This window comes from Nyctereutes procyonoides, unplaced genomic scaffold (assembly GCF_905146905.1).
Source record: "Nyctereutes procyonoides isolate TBG_1078 unplaced genomic scaffold, NYPRO_anot_genome, whole genome shotgun sequence".
NCBI lineage: Eukaryota > Metazoa > Chordata > Mammalia > Carnivora > Canidae > Nyctereutes > Nyctereutes procyonoides.
Genome location: NW_026575131.1, coordinates 51,278,857 through 51,296,307, shown reverse-complemented (window position 1 = coordinate 51,296,307; position 17,451 = coordinate 51,278,857). Strand labels below are relative to the sequence as shown.

The window sequence follows — 17,451 nt, the reverse complement described above, 5'->3', positions numbered from 1 at the left end:
GGACCTTGGGATCATGACCCGAGCTGAAGGCAGACACTTAACCAACTGAGCCACCCAGGCACCCTCCATGCCAATTTTCTTTTGAATTGCTTGCCTGTTGTCATTGACACATAGGAGTAAGTGGTAATTCCTGGATTTATTCCTTCATCTTTTTTATATTACATATGCCTTCTGGCTTGCTTCCTATCTTTCAATTCTATATTAAATTTTGATGCAGCCAGATATTTTTTGTATTTACATATTTTCTTTTTTTTTGCACTTTCATTTTATCTTATTTTTTATTTTTTTTATAAATTAATTTTTATTGGTGTTCAATTTACCAACATACAGAATAACACCCAGTGCTCATCCCGTCAAGTGTCCCCCTCCGTGCCCGTCACCCATTCACCCCCACCCCCCGCCCTCCTCCCCTAGTTCGTTTCCCAGAGTTAGGAGTCTCTCATGTTCTGTCTCCCTTTCTGATATCTCCCACACATTTCTTCTCCCTTCCCTTATATTCCCCTTCACTATTATTCATATTCCCCAAATGAATGAGAACATACACTGTTTGTCCTTCTCCGATTGACTTACTTCGCTCAGCATAATACCCTCCAGTTCCATCCACGTTGAAGCAAATGGTGGGTATTTGTCGTTTCTAATGGCTGAGTAATATTCCATTGTATACATAAACCACATATTCTTTATCCATTCATCTTTCGATGGGCACCGAGGCTCCTTCCACAGTTTGGCTATTGTGGACATGGCTGCTAGAAACATCGGGGTGCAGGTGCCCCGGCGTTTCATTGCATCTGAATCTTTGGGGTAAATCCCCAACAGTGCAATTGCTGGGTCGTAGGGCAGGTCTATTTTTAATTCTTTGAGGAACCTCCACACAGTTTTCCAGAGTGGCTGCACCAGTTCACATTCCCACCAACAGTGTAAGAGGGTTCCCTTTTCTCCGCATCCTCTCCAACATTTGTTGTTTCCTGCCTTGTTAATTTTCCCCATTCTCACTGGTGTGAGGTGGTATCTCATTGTGGTTTTGATTTGTATTTCCCTGATGGCAAGTGATGCAGAGCATTTTCTCATGTGCATGTTGGCCATGTCTATGTCTTCCTCTGTGAGATTTCTCTTCACGTCCTTTGCCCATTTCATGATTGGATTGTTTGTTTCTTTGGTGTTGAGTTTAAGAAGTTCTTTATAGATTTTGGAAACTAGCCCTTTATCTGATATGTTATTTGCAAATATCTTCTCCCATTCTGTAGGTTGTCTTTGAGTTTTGTTGACTGTATCCTTTGCTGTGCAAAAGCTTCTTATCTTGATGAAGTCCCAATAGTTCATTTTTGCTTTTGTTTCTTTTGCTTTCCTGGATGTATCTTGCAAGAAGTTACTGTGGCCAAGTTCAAAAAGGGTGTTGCCTGTGTTCTCCTCCAGGATTTTGATGGAGTCTTGTCTCACATTTAAATCTTTCATCCATTTTGAGTTTATCTTTGTGTATGGTGCAAGAGAGTGGTCTCGTTTCATTCTTCTGCATGTGGATGACCAATTTTCCCAGCACCATTTATTGAAGAGACTGTCTTTCTTCCAGTGGATCGTCTTTCCTCCTTTGTCGAATATTAGTTGACCATAAAGTTCAGGGTCCATTTCTGGGTTCTCTATTCTGTTCCATTGGTCTATGTGTCTGTTTTTGTGCCAGTACCACACTGTCTTGATGACCACAGCTTTGTAGTACAACCTGAAATCTGGCATTGTGATGCCCCCAGCTATGGTTTTCTTTTTTAAAATTCCCCTGGCTATTCGGGGTCTTTTCTGATTCCACATATTTACATATTTTCTTGAGAGTGAGTGTGCCCAAGAGGTGGGGGAAGGGGAAGAGAGAGAATCTTAAGCAGGCCCCACACCCAGTGCAGAGCCAATATCATGCTCAATCCCAGAACCCTGAGATCATGACCTGAGCTAAGTCAGGAGTCAGCCACTTAACCAGTTGAGCCACCCAGGCGCCCCTCCTTTTGTATTTACATCTTAAACAGGATTTCCATAAACAATATATTCCCCAAGTGTACTGATTGAGCTTTCTCCCTAATATTTTAATATCCAAATTTTCAAGTATATTGCAATTTTTAGGAATTTTATAGTTACACCTTATGAGCATCACCTAGATTATACCATTAGCATTTTCCAATAAATGCATTATCATATATTTATCCATCCTTCCATCTACCCATCCATCTTTTTTTACATGATTTTCAAAGTAACGTTTGACATCAGTACCTATCTTCCTATATATATATATATATATATATATATATATATATATCAACTACAGTTTAATATTTGCATACAACATTATTTGAGGAAAAATTTACATAAAGTGAAATTAAATCTAAAGTATATGTTACTTGAGTTTTGATACATACATCTATGTCATCCAAATGTCTCTCAAAATATAGTTATCCTCACTTAAGGAAGCTCTTGTTCCTTTCCACCCAAAACTTCCCCCCAACCACTGTTCTTCAGTTTTGCACTACAGATTACTTTTTTTTTCTCAGAACTCCCATCTAAATAGAATCATATAATGTATACATTTTTGCAAGGCTTCCTTCACACAGCAGATTTAAGATCATCCATACTTGAATCCTTTTAACAGTTATCATTTAAAATAAAGAAAGCAGGGACCCCTGGGTGGCTCAATGATTGAGCATCTGCCTTTGGCTCAGGTCCTGATCCCGGGGTCTGGGATTGAGTCCTGCAATTGGGTTTCCTGCAGGGACCCTGCTCTCCCTCTGCCTATGTCTCTGCTTCTCACCGTGTGTCTCTCATGAATAAATGAATAAAATCTTTTTAAAAAAAAAAAAAGGTCGTGTATTTCAGTTAGGTTTACTCCTAGACACTATATATACATCCTTTCATTTGCTTCATTTCCCATTTGTTTGTTTTTGGGGAGGTCTGAGAGATGAGGAACATGCTTTGATTTAAATCACAGATGTAAATCAAAGTATCCAGGCAATACAGGAGATGCCAAAAATATACATTCCTTTCATTTTCCCCATTTATGAAAAGTGAAGCAGTATACAAATATTAGCAACTTCTCACTATTCCTGAGAGGGCAAAATAATCTACCTGACAAATACTGTGACGTGCTGCCATCTTCTGGGAAGTAAGGGTATTACTGTCTCAAGCAGCTGTTCTTGAAACCGACCCTAAAACTGTGCTTCCCTATCGGGAAGTTCTGTGAAAATTAATAAAAGGAAACCTCATTTAGAAGGGATTCGGGAGACAGGCAGGGAGAGCTTGATGACCAGCACTAGTTGTCACTTGCAAATCGAACAGGAAGAGAGGGACCAAGTGGATCTAATTTACTATCCCTGCAGAAGGCAGGAAGATTTCTTCCTTCCCCAGCAACAGCTCAACCAATGAGAAGCCATTCTATTTCAAATTCCCGATTTATTTCAATGGACTTTTAGATCGTAACAACCTCTCCCAAGTCCCCCTTTCTCCTCTATAAAAAAAAAAAAGATACCCTCCTTTGTTGTTGGCACTTACCTATGGTTTTGCCAAAGTTTGTTTGGGCCTGGGGTTGCAATTTTTTGCTATTTGTAAATAAGCCTAAATTTTTGCTGGTAAAATAACCACCAATTTTATTGTTTTGTTTTGTTTTTTCAAAGATGTTATTGATTTATTCATGAGAGACACACAGAGAGAGGCAGAGACACAGGCAGAGGGAGAAGCAGGCTCCATGCAGGAAGCCCAATGGGGGACTCGATCCCAGGATCCCGGGATCACGACCTGAGCCAAAGGCAGATGCTCAACCACTGAGCCACCCAAGAGCCCCCACCAGTTTTATTGTTAAGGTCAACACTTCTCATTTGAAAGAGCATTTTCCCATACCACTATCCCTTTGGTTATAACATCTGCCTGGTGTTTGAGGTCAAGAGGAACAATGGTTTGACAGATGAGAAAACTAAAGCCCAGAATCATGTGCATACAGTATTTCCACTTCACTCCCAGCAATCTGGTTGAAGGAATTTAGGGAAAGACTGAATTTCTGGGGTGAGAATGCAAAGGCCCTAAAGTAGGAGAGGTTTGGCCTCTAAACAGGAGAAGCCCAGTGTCTAAAATGTTTGAAGTGAGTTGGGCAAGATGGAGACTAGCTGGAAGTGAAGTCAGAGAAGCAATAGAATCAGATCATACAAGGCCATCTGGGCAAATGTAAGAATGGTGGGTTTTTACCTTGAGTGCAATGGAGGTACCCCTGAAGGGTTTTGAGATGTAGGAGCAACATTATCTGATGTGTGTTTTTTTTAAAGATTGTATTTATTTATTCATGAGAGACACACAGAGAGAGAGGCAGAGACACAGGCAGAGGGAGAAGCAGGCTGCATGCAGGGAGCCCAATGTGGACTTGATCCTGGGTCCCCAGGATCAGGCCTTGGACTGAAGGCGGCACTAAACCGCTGAGCCACCTAGGCTGCCCTGATGTGTATTTTTTTTTTAAGTTCTCTTTGTCTGTTGTGTGACTCTAGGGATGCAAAGATAGAATCAGGGAGGACAACTAGAAAGTTAAGGCAATAATCCCAATGACAGATGGAGATAGCTGAAAGATGGCCAGGGAGAATGGAAGGAGTGGGACCAGCTCTGATGCTAAAATTAAGATGGAGCTGATGGCTATATGCTGATGGATTTGTATAGTTTTAGGGCAAGGAATCAAAAATGACTCAAAGAATTTTTGTTTGTTTATCATTGTCAAAAATTATTCTGGATATTGGTAAAGAGAGACTTCATTCAAAAGGATTATTGCAAGAGGGAGAAAAGGTCTATTGAAATGAGAACATTCCAACCATAAGATCTATAAGTATCTTAAAGGTTAGTTAGAAAAAGGCTGTTCTTGTGTAGGAAGGAGTAAGTGAGCCCAGGGAACATCTGTTTAAGGAGGTGCAGTGTAAGTGCCTGACATTAAGCTTTTAATTAAAGAGGCATCCATTTTGCAAAGCTGAGTAAAGGAAATCTCATTTAAAACGGAGTCAGGAGGGACACCTGGGTGGCTCAGTGGTTGAGCATCTGCCTTTGGCTCAAATCGTGATCCCAGGATTCTGGGATCGAGTCCCACATCAGGCTCCCTGTGGGGAGCCTGCTTCTCCCTCTGCCTGTGTCTCTGCCTCTCTCTCTGTGTGTGTGTCTCTCATGAATAAATAAATAACATCTTTAAAAATAAAATGAAATAGAGTCAGGAGTAGGGCACCTGGGTGGCTCTGTTGGTTAAACATCCAACTCTTGATCTCAGCTCAGGTCTTGATCTCAGGGCCCTAAGTTCAAGCCCCATATTGAGCTCCATGCTGGGTATGGACCCCACTTAAAAAAAAAAAAAAAGAATAAAGGAAAATGGAGTCAGGAGGCCAGAAGGAGTGGCCCCTCTTGTGGCCCGTTGCAGAACCAATGGGAAGAGACGAACCTTGTATTCTCAACAAGAAGCCTTTACCTTTACTATACCAGCAGTTGGAGGGAAGATTTTTTTCCTAGCTCAGCAATAGCCCAGCCAATGAGAGCCTTGCACACCTCAGCCAATGAGAAGCCACTATACTTCAAACTCTCAGTTTACTCCAATGGACTTTTTGCTTCTAACAACCCTCCCATATTCCCCCTTTCCTCTGTAAAAGAGCATTCCTCTCCTTTGTTCTCCAGACTTGCCTATGGTTTTGCCATAACCTGCATGTCCTGAAGTGTAATTCTGTTATTCCTGAATAAACCCATTTTTTGCTGGTAAAATAACTGTTTTATTTTTATGGTTAACAAAATTCATCAATAAAGAGTGAATCCACAAAACCCTAGGGCCTCCACCCCCTTAACTCCCAATAAAGACAGAACCCCCAGGTCTATGTGCTCTCTCTCTCTCTCTCTCTTTCTTTTCTCTCTTTCCTGGCAATCTTGGGTATGCCATGTTCCCTCCAAAACTTGTGAGTAATAAATCTTATTTTTCAAAGTTATCTGATACTTGTTGCTAAGGTGTGTCTTGCAATCATAATAAGAACCACAAGGTTGTGGTTCAGTCAGGGCAATGTCTGTGGTGGCTTGCTGCCAGTAGTAGGGGCCCAGATGAGTGCTCCAGGCATTCCTAGCCAATAGCATCACTATTACAGGCTGAGACGGACACAAAACAGATATCCATCTATCTTAATCCATTAGGGAGAAAATGTCATTCCTCTGGCTTTCCATGTCCAAGGAGCACAAACGTCAGCTGAAGTGACTTCTGCACATACACACTCATAATCTTTATAGCATGTTTGGAAGAAGGAACTGAGTGTTTTCAAATCTTGGCCTTTCTCTCTCTCTTTGGGAGCCTGTAGGACTCCAGAGGAGGGCTAGTTTGACCAGGCTGGGGCCATACACTAAGCATCCAGAGGAGCTTTGTGGCTCACCAGTTGGACCATCCCTGAGTGCATTTGGCAAATGCAACAGTGAAACATCAGAAGGCCAACAAGGCATAGCAAAACCGTCATGCTCCAATTCAGGCTCATTGACTAGGGTGTGTGATGGCTCAGTTGGAAGAGCACACAACTCTTTATCCTGGGTTCATGAGTTTGAGCCCCACATTAAGTCTAGAGATTACTTAAAAATAAATAAATAAACTTTAAAAAAAAGTAATGTCTTTGATTTTTCTACAAAGTCCCAACAGTAGACAAAATTCTAGAAGATTATACATCTAACTTCTCATGGTAATTTCCTCGGGGGCCTGGGATTAGAAAGAGGTTCATTTTCTATAATGTTTTTATAAGATTTTATTTAATAAATAAAAGACAGGGATCCCTGGGTGGCTCAGTGGTTTAGCGCCTGCCTTCAGCCCAGGGTGTAATCCTGGAGTCTTGGGATCGAGTCCCACATTGGGCTCCCTGCATGGAGCCTGCTTCTCCCTCTGCCTCTCTGCCTCTCTATCTCTCTCTCTCTCTCTCTCCTTAATAAATAAATAAAATCTTTAAAAAAATGATAATAATAATAAATGAAAGAGCACAAGCAGGGGAGGGGCAGAGGGAGAGGGAGAAGCAGACTCCCCAATGAGCAAGGAGCCCTACTAAGGGCTTGATCCCAGGACCCTGGGATCATGACCTGAGCCAAAGGCAGATGCTTAAGCTACTGAGCCATCCAAGCACCCCTCACTTTCTATAATGTTAAAATTCTTCACAAGCATATGTTATTTTTTATATCAGGAAAAATTATTTTAACAAAAACGTATGTTTAAACACAAATACCCAGCAAAAGATGAGTAAGTAACAAATTGTGCTAACACATCCACATGACAGAATTCCACTCAGGAACAAAGTTTAATTCCTAAACAGCTTGGATGAATCTGAACATCATTACAGTGAGTGAACAAAAAGACACCTCCACACACACAAAGTATATAATACATGATTCTACTTACGTAAAATTCTAGGAAAATAAAAATAATCTGTAGTGACAGAAAGCAGATCAGTGTTTGCCTGAGAACATGGGTGGAGGGAGGGAGGGTTAAAAGGAGCCACGAGGAAACCTTAAGGGGCTATGGAAATATGTGTTATTATTTTTTTAATCGTTAAATCTTTTTTTTTTAATTTATTTATGATAGTCACACAGAGAGAGACAGAGGCAGAGACAGAAGCAGGCTCCATGCACTGGGAGCCCGATGTGGGATTTGATCCCGGGTCTCCAGGATCGCGCCCTGGGCCAAAGGCAGGCGCTAAACCGCTGCGCCACCCAGGGATCCCAAGTGTGTGTTATCTTGATTGTGGTGATGGTTTCACAAGTGAACACATGTGTTAGGACTCATCAAATTATGCACCTAAATATGTGCTGCTTGTTTGTGTGAATTATACCTCAATAGAGCTCCTCATTGGGCTGCATGAAGGACTGAGCATAGTACCTGACACAAAATAGACACTCAATGTTAGCTATTGTGATTATCCTTTACTTTCAAAGGAGGCTTATTAGTCATTTTTCCCCAATATTTTGTGGTGCTTTGACACCTTAGGGCCTTGCAAACCTGGGTAAGGACCACCCCTTGAGGAGTGCCTTTGAGCACACTTTCATATGCAAACTGACCAATCCAACTACCTCCTTGATCTCAGTCTTACACAGCAAACCAATATTCCCTCTGCCCTAAATCACCCCAGGACCAAGTAATAGACAACTAGGGACCACCTCTTGCACCTAGAGCCCACCAAAATTATTCAAACTAGCCAAATCTAAACTTGTTCAGCTAGACTACCCTGCCTTGCCTGGTAATAAAGGCTCATGCCTGTGCTTTCCCATTACCCCTGCCTCCTACAGACCCTGGTTTTTTCCCCCATAGTGGCTCTGTACGGGATAAGCCCCTTCCTCTTGGGAAGTGTAAGTAATAGTCTTCTTTCAAAGGCAGTTGTCTCTGTGTCTATCTCCATGCATGATTAAAACAAGCCTGGGACGCCTGGGTGGCTCAGTGGTTGAGTATCTGCCTTCAGCTCAGGTCATGATCCTGGGATCCTGGAATTGAGTTCTGCATCAAGCTCCTCCCAGGGAGCCTGCTTCTTCCTCTGCCTGTGTCTCTACCTCTCTCTGTGTGTCTCTAATGAATAAATAAATAAAATATTTAAAAATAAATAAAACAGGGATCCCTGGGTGGCGCAGCGGTTTGGCGCCTGCCTTTGGCCCAGGGCGCAATCCTGGAGACCCGGGATGGAGTCCCACATCGGGCTCCCGGTGCATGGAGCCTGCTTCTCCCTCTGCCTGTGTCTCTACCTCTCTCTCCCTCTCTCTGTGACTATCATAAATAAATAAAAATTTATAAATAAATAAATAAATAAAACAAATCTCCGGTACATTCAATACAAAGGGCATCCTCAAGCCCCCAACCCCTTATCCAGGAGAAGGCAGCAGTCAGGGGTAGAAGGAGCTCTGTCTTATGTCCCATAACCCTACCACCCCCTCAGAGTTAGCTAAGCCCAGGAAAGGGGTCACTAAAGTTCAGTATACCTGGAAGAAAGACAGCACTAACCAATGGCATGCTGAAGCCAGCTCATGCCAGCTCAGGAGGGCCCATTGCTAAACTTGCAGGAGTTTTGAGAGCCCGTTGTTAGTCTGTTGGTCACTTGAAACCAGCCATGATGGGATACTTACACCACAGAAGTTGGCAAACATTACAAATTAGGGCTCCTCCTCCCCCATCACTACTTGCTAGCGCTGACTACGAAACAGTTCCACGTATTCCACTACTTCCAACTTCATGCCTGTTGCTCCATTTCTGCAGGAAAAACAAGAAGAAAGGAAAGAAGGAAACTATTTTTCCACCTCGAGCAGCTCCAGGTAGGGCATCAGCGATCTATTCCAGGACGACCGGCAGAGCCCAGTGTAAGAGTGGGGTTGGCCACTCCACCATACTCCCCACAACAGACTTCAGGTCTCCAGATACCCTCAAAACAGATCCCATTCCCCAACCTGAGACTTCTCCAGTCCCAACACCCCAGCCTGCATCAGTCTAGTTCCCCAGGTGCCCTGGGCTGGAACTGCCATATTTGACCATGGCGTGGGACAAGTAGACTCTAACCATGGCCACACTGGAAGTACTCATCTCAGAGTCCCCATATGGCCTGATGGAGAATCTCCACTCCACCTGCTAGTGGGAAAGCATGAGACATCCAGATCCTCTGATAAGGGAGCTTGGGACAAGGAACGAAGGGTACCAGCTCAGCCCCGCTTTCTCTTCTGGCTCTGCCCACCACAGGGCTAGGCTGGTGGGCAGGTGGTGAACCTGTGGGAGTCACACACACCCTCCTACCTGGCTCAGATCAGAAGTAACTCTCATCTCAAGGGACTACGTTCCTGATCACTATCAGCCTGCCACCTGTTTCTTTCAAGTGGCTCAGACTTAGCAGGCAGGAATTGCTAGTTACTGAACCCCTAAAACCTGCACCATCTGTGAGGACCCTCCAACCTTACCCCATCAGCTCTGACTTAACTTGCCACTGCTCATCACTTGTTCCTTCAGCCACACGGTTCCTCCTAATCCTGAAAAATGTCAAGCTTATCCCCCATCTCAGTGTTTTGGTCTTTTCTTTTTCCCAGTGCTTCCCAGAGTGGGTTCCTCATCACCTCTCAGGTCTCCAAACTCGAGTGGCTGGCCCCGCCCACTCTAACAGACACAAGCATGCCCATCATGTGAACCTGGTTTATTGTCTCTAAAATTATTCCATCAACACATTCACTCGTTGATCACCCTACCTTCTACTCAGGGCTTGTTTTGTTCACTGCTGTGGCCCCCGGGCCTAGAACAGTGCCTAGAACAGATAGCGTGCAGTCAAGAAACATTTGTTGAATAAACCAAACGCTTTTTTGAAAAAAAATTATTTTTCTTTAATAGCAAAATAATATATATTGTGGAAAAATCGGAAAATACAGGATACCAAGTACAGAAAATACAACTTAGAACCTTCATTAACACTTTTGATGATGAAAGCATAAGTCTTGCTTGGCTTTCTCATCACGTCCCTTGTGTGCAAGTAGGTATATCAATGGTGTGTCGGTGTGTGGGTGCACATGCATAGGCAGCAGTCTTTCCAAGCTTCCTAAGGGGCCTTGGCCCCTCAGGTCTCCCTAACTCCTAACCCACCCTTCTGCATCCATCCTGTTCCTGAGAACGACCCTTTATCAAGGACCTTTTTGGCCCAGGGCTGGTAAAGAGTTAAGGCTTTGCAACATAACCATGAGGTAGCTATGATCTTCCCCATTTCCAGATGTAGATACAGGCCCTCTAGGAGGCTGGCTGATGTCACAGGCCAAACAACTGGCAAACAGGGATTCCAATTGTCTGGAGGCTCCAAAGCCTCAGTTTTCCCTACCTGTGGCTTTGAGGCCCTGTCAGCCTGATTACGGGCCCACTGCAAGGTACCTTTCAGATGATGTGAGGCTCCTCAATAAAAGCCGAGACAGACAGGTGGTACAGTCACATCCACCAGTCCATGGACTCTTTGGGGCAGGCCCTGACAATGACCATACAGTGGGGCAGCCCCTTACACAGGATCCTCTCAGCCTCCTGACCCTCCCACCCCAGCCCCTGCAGCTCAAGAACCCTGAGCTTGGGCATGGTGAGGCAGGAGGAGAGGATTTCAGCTGGGGAAGGCATTTCTGGGGTGATGAGAGGGCCTAGCAAGCACAGACTCTCCAGGGCTGGCATGCCCTCCAAGACTGACAGGCCAGGGGCAGAGAGGCCCCTCACGGTCAACCGGATCTTCCGCACATCTCGGAGGTGGCGGCTGATGGCCAGAAGGGTACTGTCAGCCGAGAGGGTACAACCCAGCACCTCCAGCCTCTGCAGGTAGCTCAGCTCCTGGAGGCCTGCATCAAGCCCTGTCTCTGTCACACGGTATGTGCCGCCAAGCACCAATGACCGAAGAGCACGGAAACGTGTCAGGCCCTGCAGGTGCTCATCTCGGAAGGCAGGGACGCGGTCCAGCACGATGCACTCAAGCAAGGGCAGTACAGTGGGGTCCTGCTCCTTCAGGAGCCAGGCCATGGAGATCTCACAGCTGTGCAGCTCCAGGGTCCTCAGGGTGCAGGGCAGGCTGGTGATGGGCACCATGCTCAGGTCGGCTACGTGTAAGCAGAGGCGCTTCAGGTTAGGGCACTTCTGGCCCAGGGCCCTCATCAAGGCAGGGGACAGCTGGGGGGCCTGGGAGCCTGAGAACAGGTAGCCACCCATCCGCAGAGAATAGAGCCGGGATGCCATGTACCTGCGAAGGAGGTGCCACATGACCTTAGGCCGCATCTGTAAGAGCCAGAGATGGGTGAGACACGGTGAGAGAAATGGAGATTATTCCAAGGCCCCTGGCTGCTTGGAGACAGACAGGCCCCAGATGGGTGGGGCGCTAGTGCTCCCCAGGGCTTCTGCTCTTCCCCTGCCAGCCTGACCCTGCACCTCACAGGAGTAGCAAGAGAATTTAATCCCATCATTTTGATTTCTACGTTTGAACAAAAGCAAGGAAAGAAAAGAGAAGATCATAATAGATTTGTCTTTAGCAACTGAGTGGATTCTCATTATCTGGAGTAAGAAAGCAAAGCGACTCACCAGCATTTTATCCCTTTCTTAATGACCACTGCCAGTAGAAATAAGCAACACAAAATAAAACTGAAAAAGGCTAGAACTGTCCAGAGCAAATTAGAGCCATGTTATAAATAAGAATAATCACAACATAGTAAATGGTGAAAGCTGCAAAAATTAACCCTGGAAAGTTAATTACTAGAAAACAAAATATTGGAAGCACTGTGCATTTTATTGTAGGTACATTTTACCTTAAAAAAAAAAAAGGCAGAAAAAATACATAGCATAAACCCTGGAGGTTATTCGAAATTTGGAATCTGGGGCCCCATCCAGTTCACTGAATCAGAATCAGGATTTTAACAAGATCCTTAGGTAATTTATATACACAGGCAAGTCTGAAATATTCCTTTATAACACTTATTTATAATAGTAGAAAGTTGGAAATAACTAAATGTCTGTCAACAGGAAAACAGATCAATTGTGGTTATTCATTTAACAATTTAAAAGGAATAAACTAGATTTACATTCTCAGTCAAAATAAATCTCAAAAGCAATGTTGTGTGAATAAAGCTAGTTGTGGGTGGATATATAATAAGCAGCATTTATTTACCTAAATAGAATACCATTATTTAAATTTTAGGAAAATATTAACAAAATTACATATTGCTTCCCTGCACTCACACAGGAAGGAAATAAAAATGTGAACGGAAGAGTACAAATGCATTTTACAATAGTGGCTACCTCTGAGGACAGCTTCAAAAAAATCCAACGAACATACCTATAAATGTCATGTGTATATATGTATACATAAACCTTTGCATGTATGTTTCACATGATAAGTGGCAAAAATGACCAAAGATCAAAGTGGGTTAAATCTGGGTAGGGCAGCCTGGTTGGCTCAGCGGTTTAGCACCGCCTTGGCCCGGGCGTGATCCTGGGGACCAGGGACAGAGTCCGGCGACCCTGCATGGAGCCTGCTTCTCCCTCTGCCTCTTTCTTTTCTTTCTTTCTTTCTTTCTTTCTTTCTTTCTTTCTTTCTTTCTTTCTTTCTTTCTTCTTTCTTTCTTTTCTCTCTTTCTTCTCTTTCCTTCCTTCCTTCCTTCCTTCCTTTCCTTTCCTTTCCTTTCCCTCCCTCCCTTCCTTTCTTCCTTCCTTCCTTCCTTTCCTTTCCTTTCCTTTCCTTTCCCTCCCTCCCTTCCTTTCTTCCTTCCTTCTTTCTTTCCTTTCCTTTCCTTTCCCTCCCTCCCTTCCTTTCTTCCTTCCTTCCTTTCCTTTCTCTTTCTCTCTTTCTTCTTTCTTTCTTTCTCTCTCTCTCTCTTTCTCTCTCCCTCATGAATAAATAAATTCTTAAAAAAAAAAAAAAATCTGGGCAGCCCGGGTGGCTCAGCGGTTTAGCGCCGTCTTCAGCCCAAGGCGTGATCCTGGGGACCCGGGATCAAGTCCCAGGGAGCCTCCTTCTTCTGCCTGTGTCTCTGCCTCTCTATCTCTCTGTCTCTCATGAATAAATAAATTAAAAATCTTAAAAAAAAAAAAAAAAGAGAGAAGTCTGGGTGATGATGGGGCACCTGGGTGGCTCAGTGGTTGAGCGTCTGCCTTCAGTTCAGGTTGTTGATCCTGGGGTCCTGGGATCCAGGCTCTCACAGGCTCCCCGAGGGGAGCCCAATGCAGGACTTGATCACAGGATCCTGGGACCACGACCTGAGCTGAAGGCAGATGCTCAACCACTGAGCCAGCCAGGTGCCCAATACATAAAATCTTAAAAAAAAAAAAAAATCTGGGTGATGAATGCCTAGTTGGTTTCAGATATTATCCTCTACACGTTTCTATATTTGAAACAGTTCATACTAAAACAGGAAAAATAAATACGATGCAAATGGGGAAAAGTGTAAAAAGTTTGGTTGCGCTACTCAGGAAATAAATTCTGGAAATTAAGTTGAATCTGCAAAATGATTTCTCCAGGAAAACTCATTAATACATAATGTAAGCAACTAACTTTTGTCATTTGCTCACTGTGTGCCAGACGCGGCTCTAAGCTCTCTCCCTGCGCGATCTCGCTCATCCCCAGTTTGGCGATGGGGAAACAGGCTGAGGAGCAGGCAAGCGACGTTGCCCGACGCGCCCCGGGCTGCCAAGCTCCAAATCCGGGGTTCGAGGGCCAGACGCCCCACCGCGGCCCACGCCCGCCCGGTCGGCCCCGCGTACCGTGTACAGCGTCAGGTCGACATGTCGCCAGAGCCACCGGTCGTCCACCAGCCTCTTCCAGCGGTGACAAACCCTGGGGGAGGGGACCCGCCGTTAGAACAACCCCGGCCCGCGGGGACCGGATCCGCAGCCCGGGGTGCGGACCCCGGCCGCCGCCCCGGCCTTCCCGCCACCTCCCCGCGCGGGGTGCGGGCCGGCACCTGGAGATGCGGATCCGGTCCCGGACCGGGAGGTAGGAGAAGATCTCCAACAGGACTGAGTCGGGCAGGTCGGCCAAAGTCGCCATGATCCGGCCGACACCCACTTCCGCTGGCGGCTGAGGGGCTTCGGGATCTCGTCCCGGGGAGGCCAGCGGGCGGCGGATGGCGGGGGAGCCAGCAGAGCGGTGGCCGCCGCCTCCGGCAGCGGACGGACTTTCAGCTTTCCTCCTGCGGGAACATGGTCCGGTCCCAGCGACAGAGCCGCCGCGACCGGGACGGAGCACGGAGGATGGGGCTGGGAACCAGGCCCGAGCCCGGAAGGCGTGGCTGAAGCTCCGGCGCGGCCCGGAGGCGGGGCCAGGGGCGGTGACGAGGCAGGGGGCGGGGCTGGCCGAAGCTCTGGTCATTCCGGGGGCGGGGCCAGGGGCGGGGCTAACCGAAGCTCGGGCGTTCCGGAGCGGGGCCAGGGGCGGTGACGAGGCTGGGGGCGGGGCTAGGGTTGGGACCAAACCTGGAAGGCGCGGCTGGGCCGGTGACTAGGGGCTCCGGGACGAGCCTGGGGAGGTGACGGGAGGCCCGGGGGCGTGTTTGGGTCGAGGACGAGGCCTGGGAGCGGGATTAAGGGCTCGTACGACGCTGGGGGCGGGGCTAGGGCGAGGATCAGGCCGGGAAAGCGCGGCTGGGGCGGTGACCAGGGGCCGTGGGGCGAGCCTAGCGCGGTGGTGATGAGAGGCCCCGGGCCGCGTCTGTGTCCAGGACAAGGCCCACGACCGGGATTAAGGGCTGGGACGAGGCTGGGGGGCGGGGCTATCTGAAGCTCAGGGGCGTTCCGAAGGCGGGGCCAGGGGCGGTGACGAGGCTGGGGGCGGGGCTGGGGCTCCGACCAAACCTGGAAGGCGCGGCTGGGGCGGTGACTAGGGGCCCGGGGCGAGCCTGGGGAGGTGACGGGAGACCCGGGGCGTGTTTGGGTCGAGGAGGAGGCCCTGGAGCGGGATTAAGAGCTGGGACGAGGCTGGGGGCGGGGCTAGGGGCGGGGCGGAGGCTCCGGCGGGGCTAAGGATGGAGATGGAGCCGAGATAAGTGGCTGGGGTGGTGACGGGAGGCCCAGGGGCGGGGCCAAGGGCGGTGACGAGCGGCCGGGGGCGGGGCTACAGCCCCCAGGACCCGGCTGGGAAGGCGCCCTGACTGCGGAGCTGCAGGGTGGGGGGCGGGGAACAACCCGGGTTGTCCTAAGGGGGAGGGAGGCCCCTTTTTATTTACTCATGCTTTTTGATGCCTATGAACAAGAATAAATTTGTAGAACAGAAATAGTTTAACAAAGGGTGTGTTCAATTTTTCATTTAGATTGATAGTCCCAAATTGTTCTCCACAGAGGCTGAACTGACACTCCCACCAAATATATATTGCTCATTTTTAAAAAAGATTTTATTTATTTATTCATGGGAGACACACAGAGAGAGAGAGAGAGAGAGGCAGAGACACAGGCAGAGGGAGAAGCAGGCTCCATGCAGGGAGCCCGACATGGGACTCGATCCCCGGACTGCAGGATCACACCCTGAGCCCAAGGCAGGCGCTAAACCGCTGAGCCACCCGGGCTGCCCAAAATAAAATATTTTTTAAAAAATGAGCAATGGGGATCCCTGCGTGGCTCAGCTGTTTGGCGCCTGCCTTTCGCCCAGGGCGTGATCCTGCAGTCCGGGGATCGAGTCCCACATCAGGCTCCCTGCATGGAGCCTGCTTCTCCCTCTGCCTGTGTCTCTGCCTCTCTCTCTCTATGAATAAATAAATACATCTTTTAAAAAAAGATTTTATTTTTAAGTAATGTCTATACCCAACCTGGGTCTTGAACTTACAACTAGGAGATCAAGAGTCACATATTCTACCCACTGACAGCCACATGCCCATATCACTATTTTTAACATTTTATTTTCAAGTATTTTCTATGCCCAAGATGGGGCTGGAACCCACAACCCCAAGATCAAGGGTCCCATGCTGCAGACTGAGCCAGCAAGGTACCACCATCATTCACTAAATTAGCAGTTCATTTAAAAATTAGCAGTTTATAAGAACAGCGAAATTTATTCAACATTCCTGTATTGATGAGTATTCAAGTTGTTCACAGATTTGTTACCACAAACAATATTGGAGCTAAGCATTCTTTTATCTATCAATCTATCTTATCTTATCTATCTATCTATCTATCTATCTATCTATCTATCTATTTTTCTATTGGATAAATAACCAGGAACCGATTTGATGGGTCAAAGGACATGTGATGTTTAAATTGAGGTTTTGCTAAACCACACCCCCAAAAGCCAATAATGGCAACAAATGTTTTCAATACACACATTCACACAGAGGCAGGCAGGAATTGGAGATGTTGAGAACTATCTTATTTATTTTTATTTTTCTTCGAGATTTTATTTATTTATTCATGAGAGACACACAGAGAGAGGGAGAGAGGCAGAGACAGGCAGAGGGAGAAGCAGGCTCCATGCCGGGAGCCCGACGCGGGACTCGATCCCGGGACTCCAGGATCGCGACCTGGGCCAAAGGCAGGTGCGCCAAACCGCTGAGCCACCCAGGGATCCCCTGAGAACTATTTTAAAAAGAAATGCAAGGGACGCCTGGGTGGCTCAGCGGTTGAGCGTCTGCCTTTCAGTGTGTGATCCCGGGGTCCTGGGATTGAATCCCACATCGGGCTCCCTGCAGGGAGCCTCTTTCTCCCTCTGCCTATATCTCTGCCTCTCTGTATGTGTGTCTCTCATGAATAAATAAATAAAATCTTTTTAAAAATGCAAAACTCATTAAGATGTATACATTAAATGTGTAAAATTTTTGTTTCAACTATACCTCAATAAAGCTAAAAAAAGATAAATCTGTATGCTCGTCCTCATGCTTATCCATAATTAAATAAAAAAGTAAAACACCAGAGTTTTCATCTATCAGATTAAAAAAGATGAAGAAGCTGGAAAATATCCACACTGGCCTTGGTGTGAGGACATAGACCCTTTCAACCCTGCAGAAGGG

General features: G+C 46.5%; 1 protein-coding gene across 1 annotated transcript; it reads right to left on the bottom strand.

The window, feature by feature from the left end:
- Positions 1-10,316: 10,316 nt before the first annotated feature.
- On the bottom strand, positions 10,317-14,728 carry FBXL12 (F-box and leucine rich repeat protein 12). The gene is made up of 3 exons (XM_055342663.1): positions 14,422-14,728; positions 14,222-14,294; positions 10,317-11,746 (listed from the first exon to the last, which is right to left on the bottom strand). The coding sequence occupies exons 1-3, from the start codon at positions 14,505-14,507 to the stop codon at positions 10,925-10,927; spliced, it is 981 nt and encodes a 326-aa protein (XP_055198638.1). The 5' UTR covers positions 14,508-14,728; the 3' UTR covers positions 10,317-10,924.
- Positions 14,729-17,451: the final 2,723 nt, after the last annotated feature.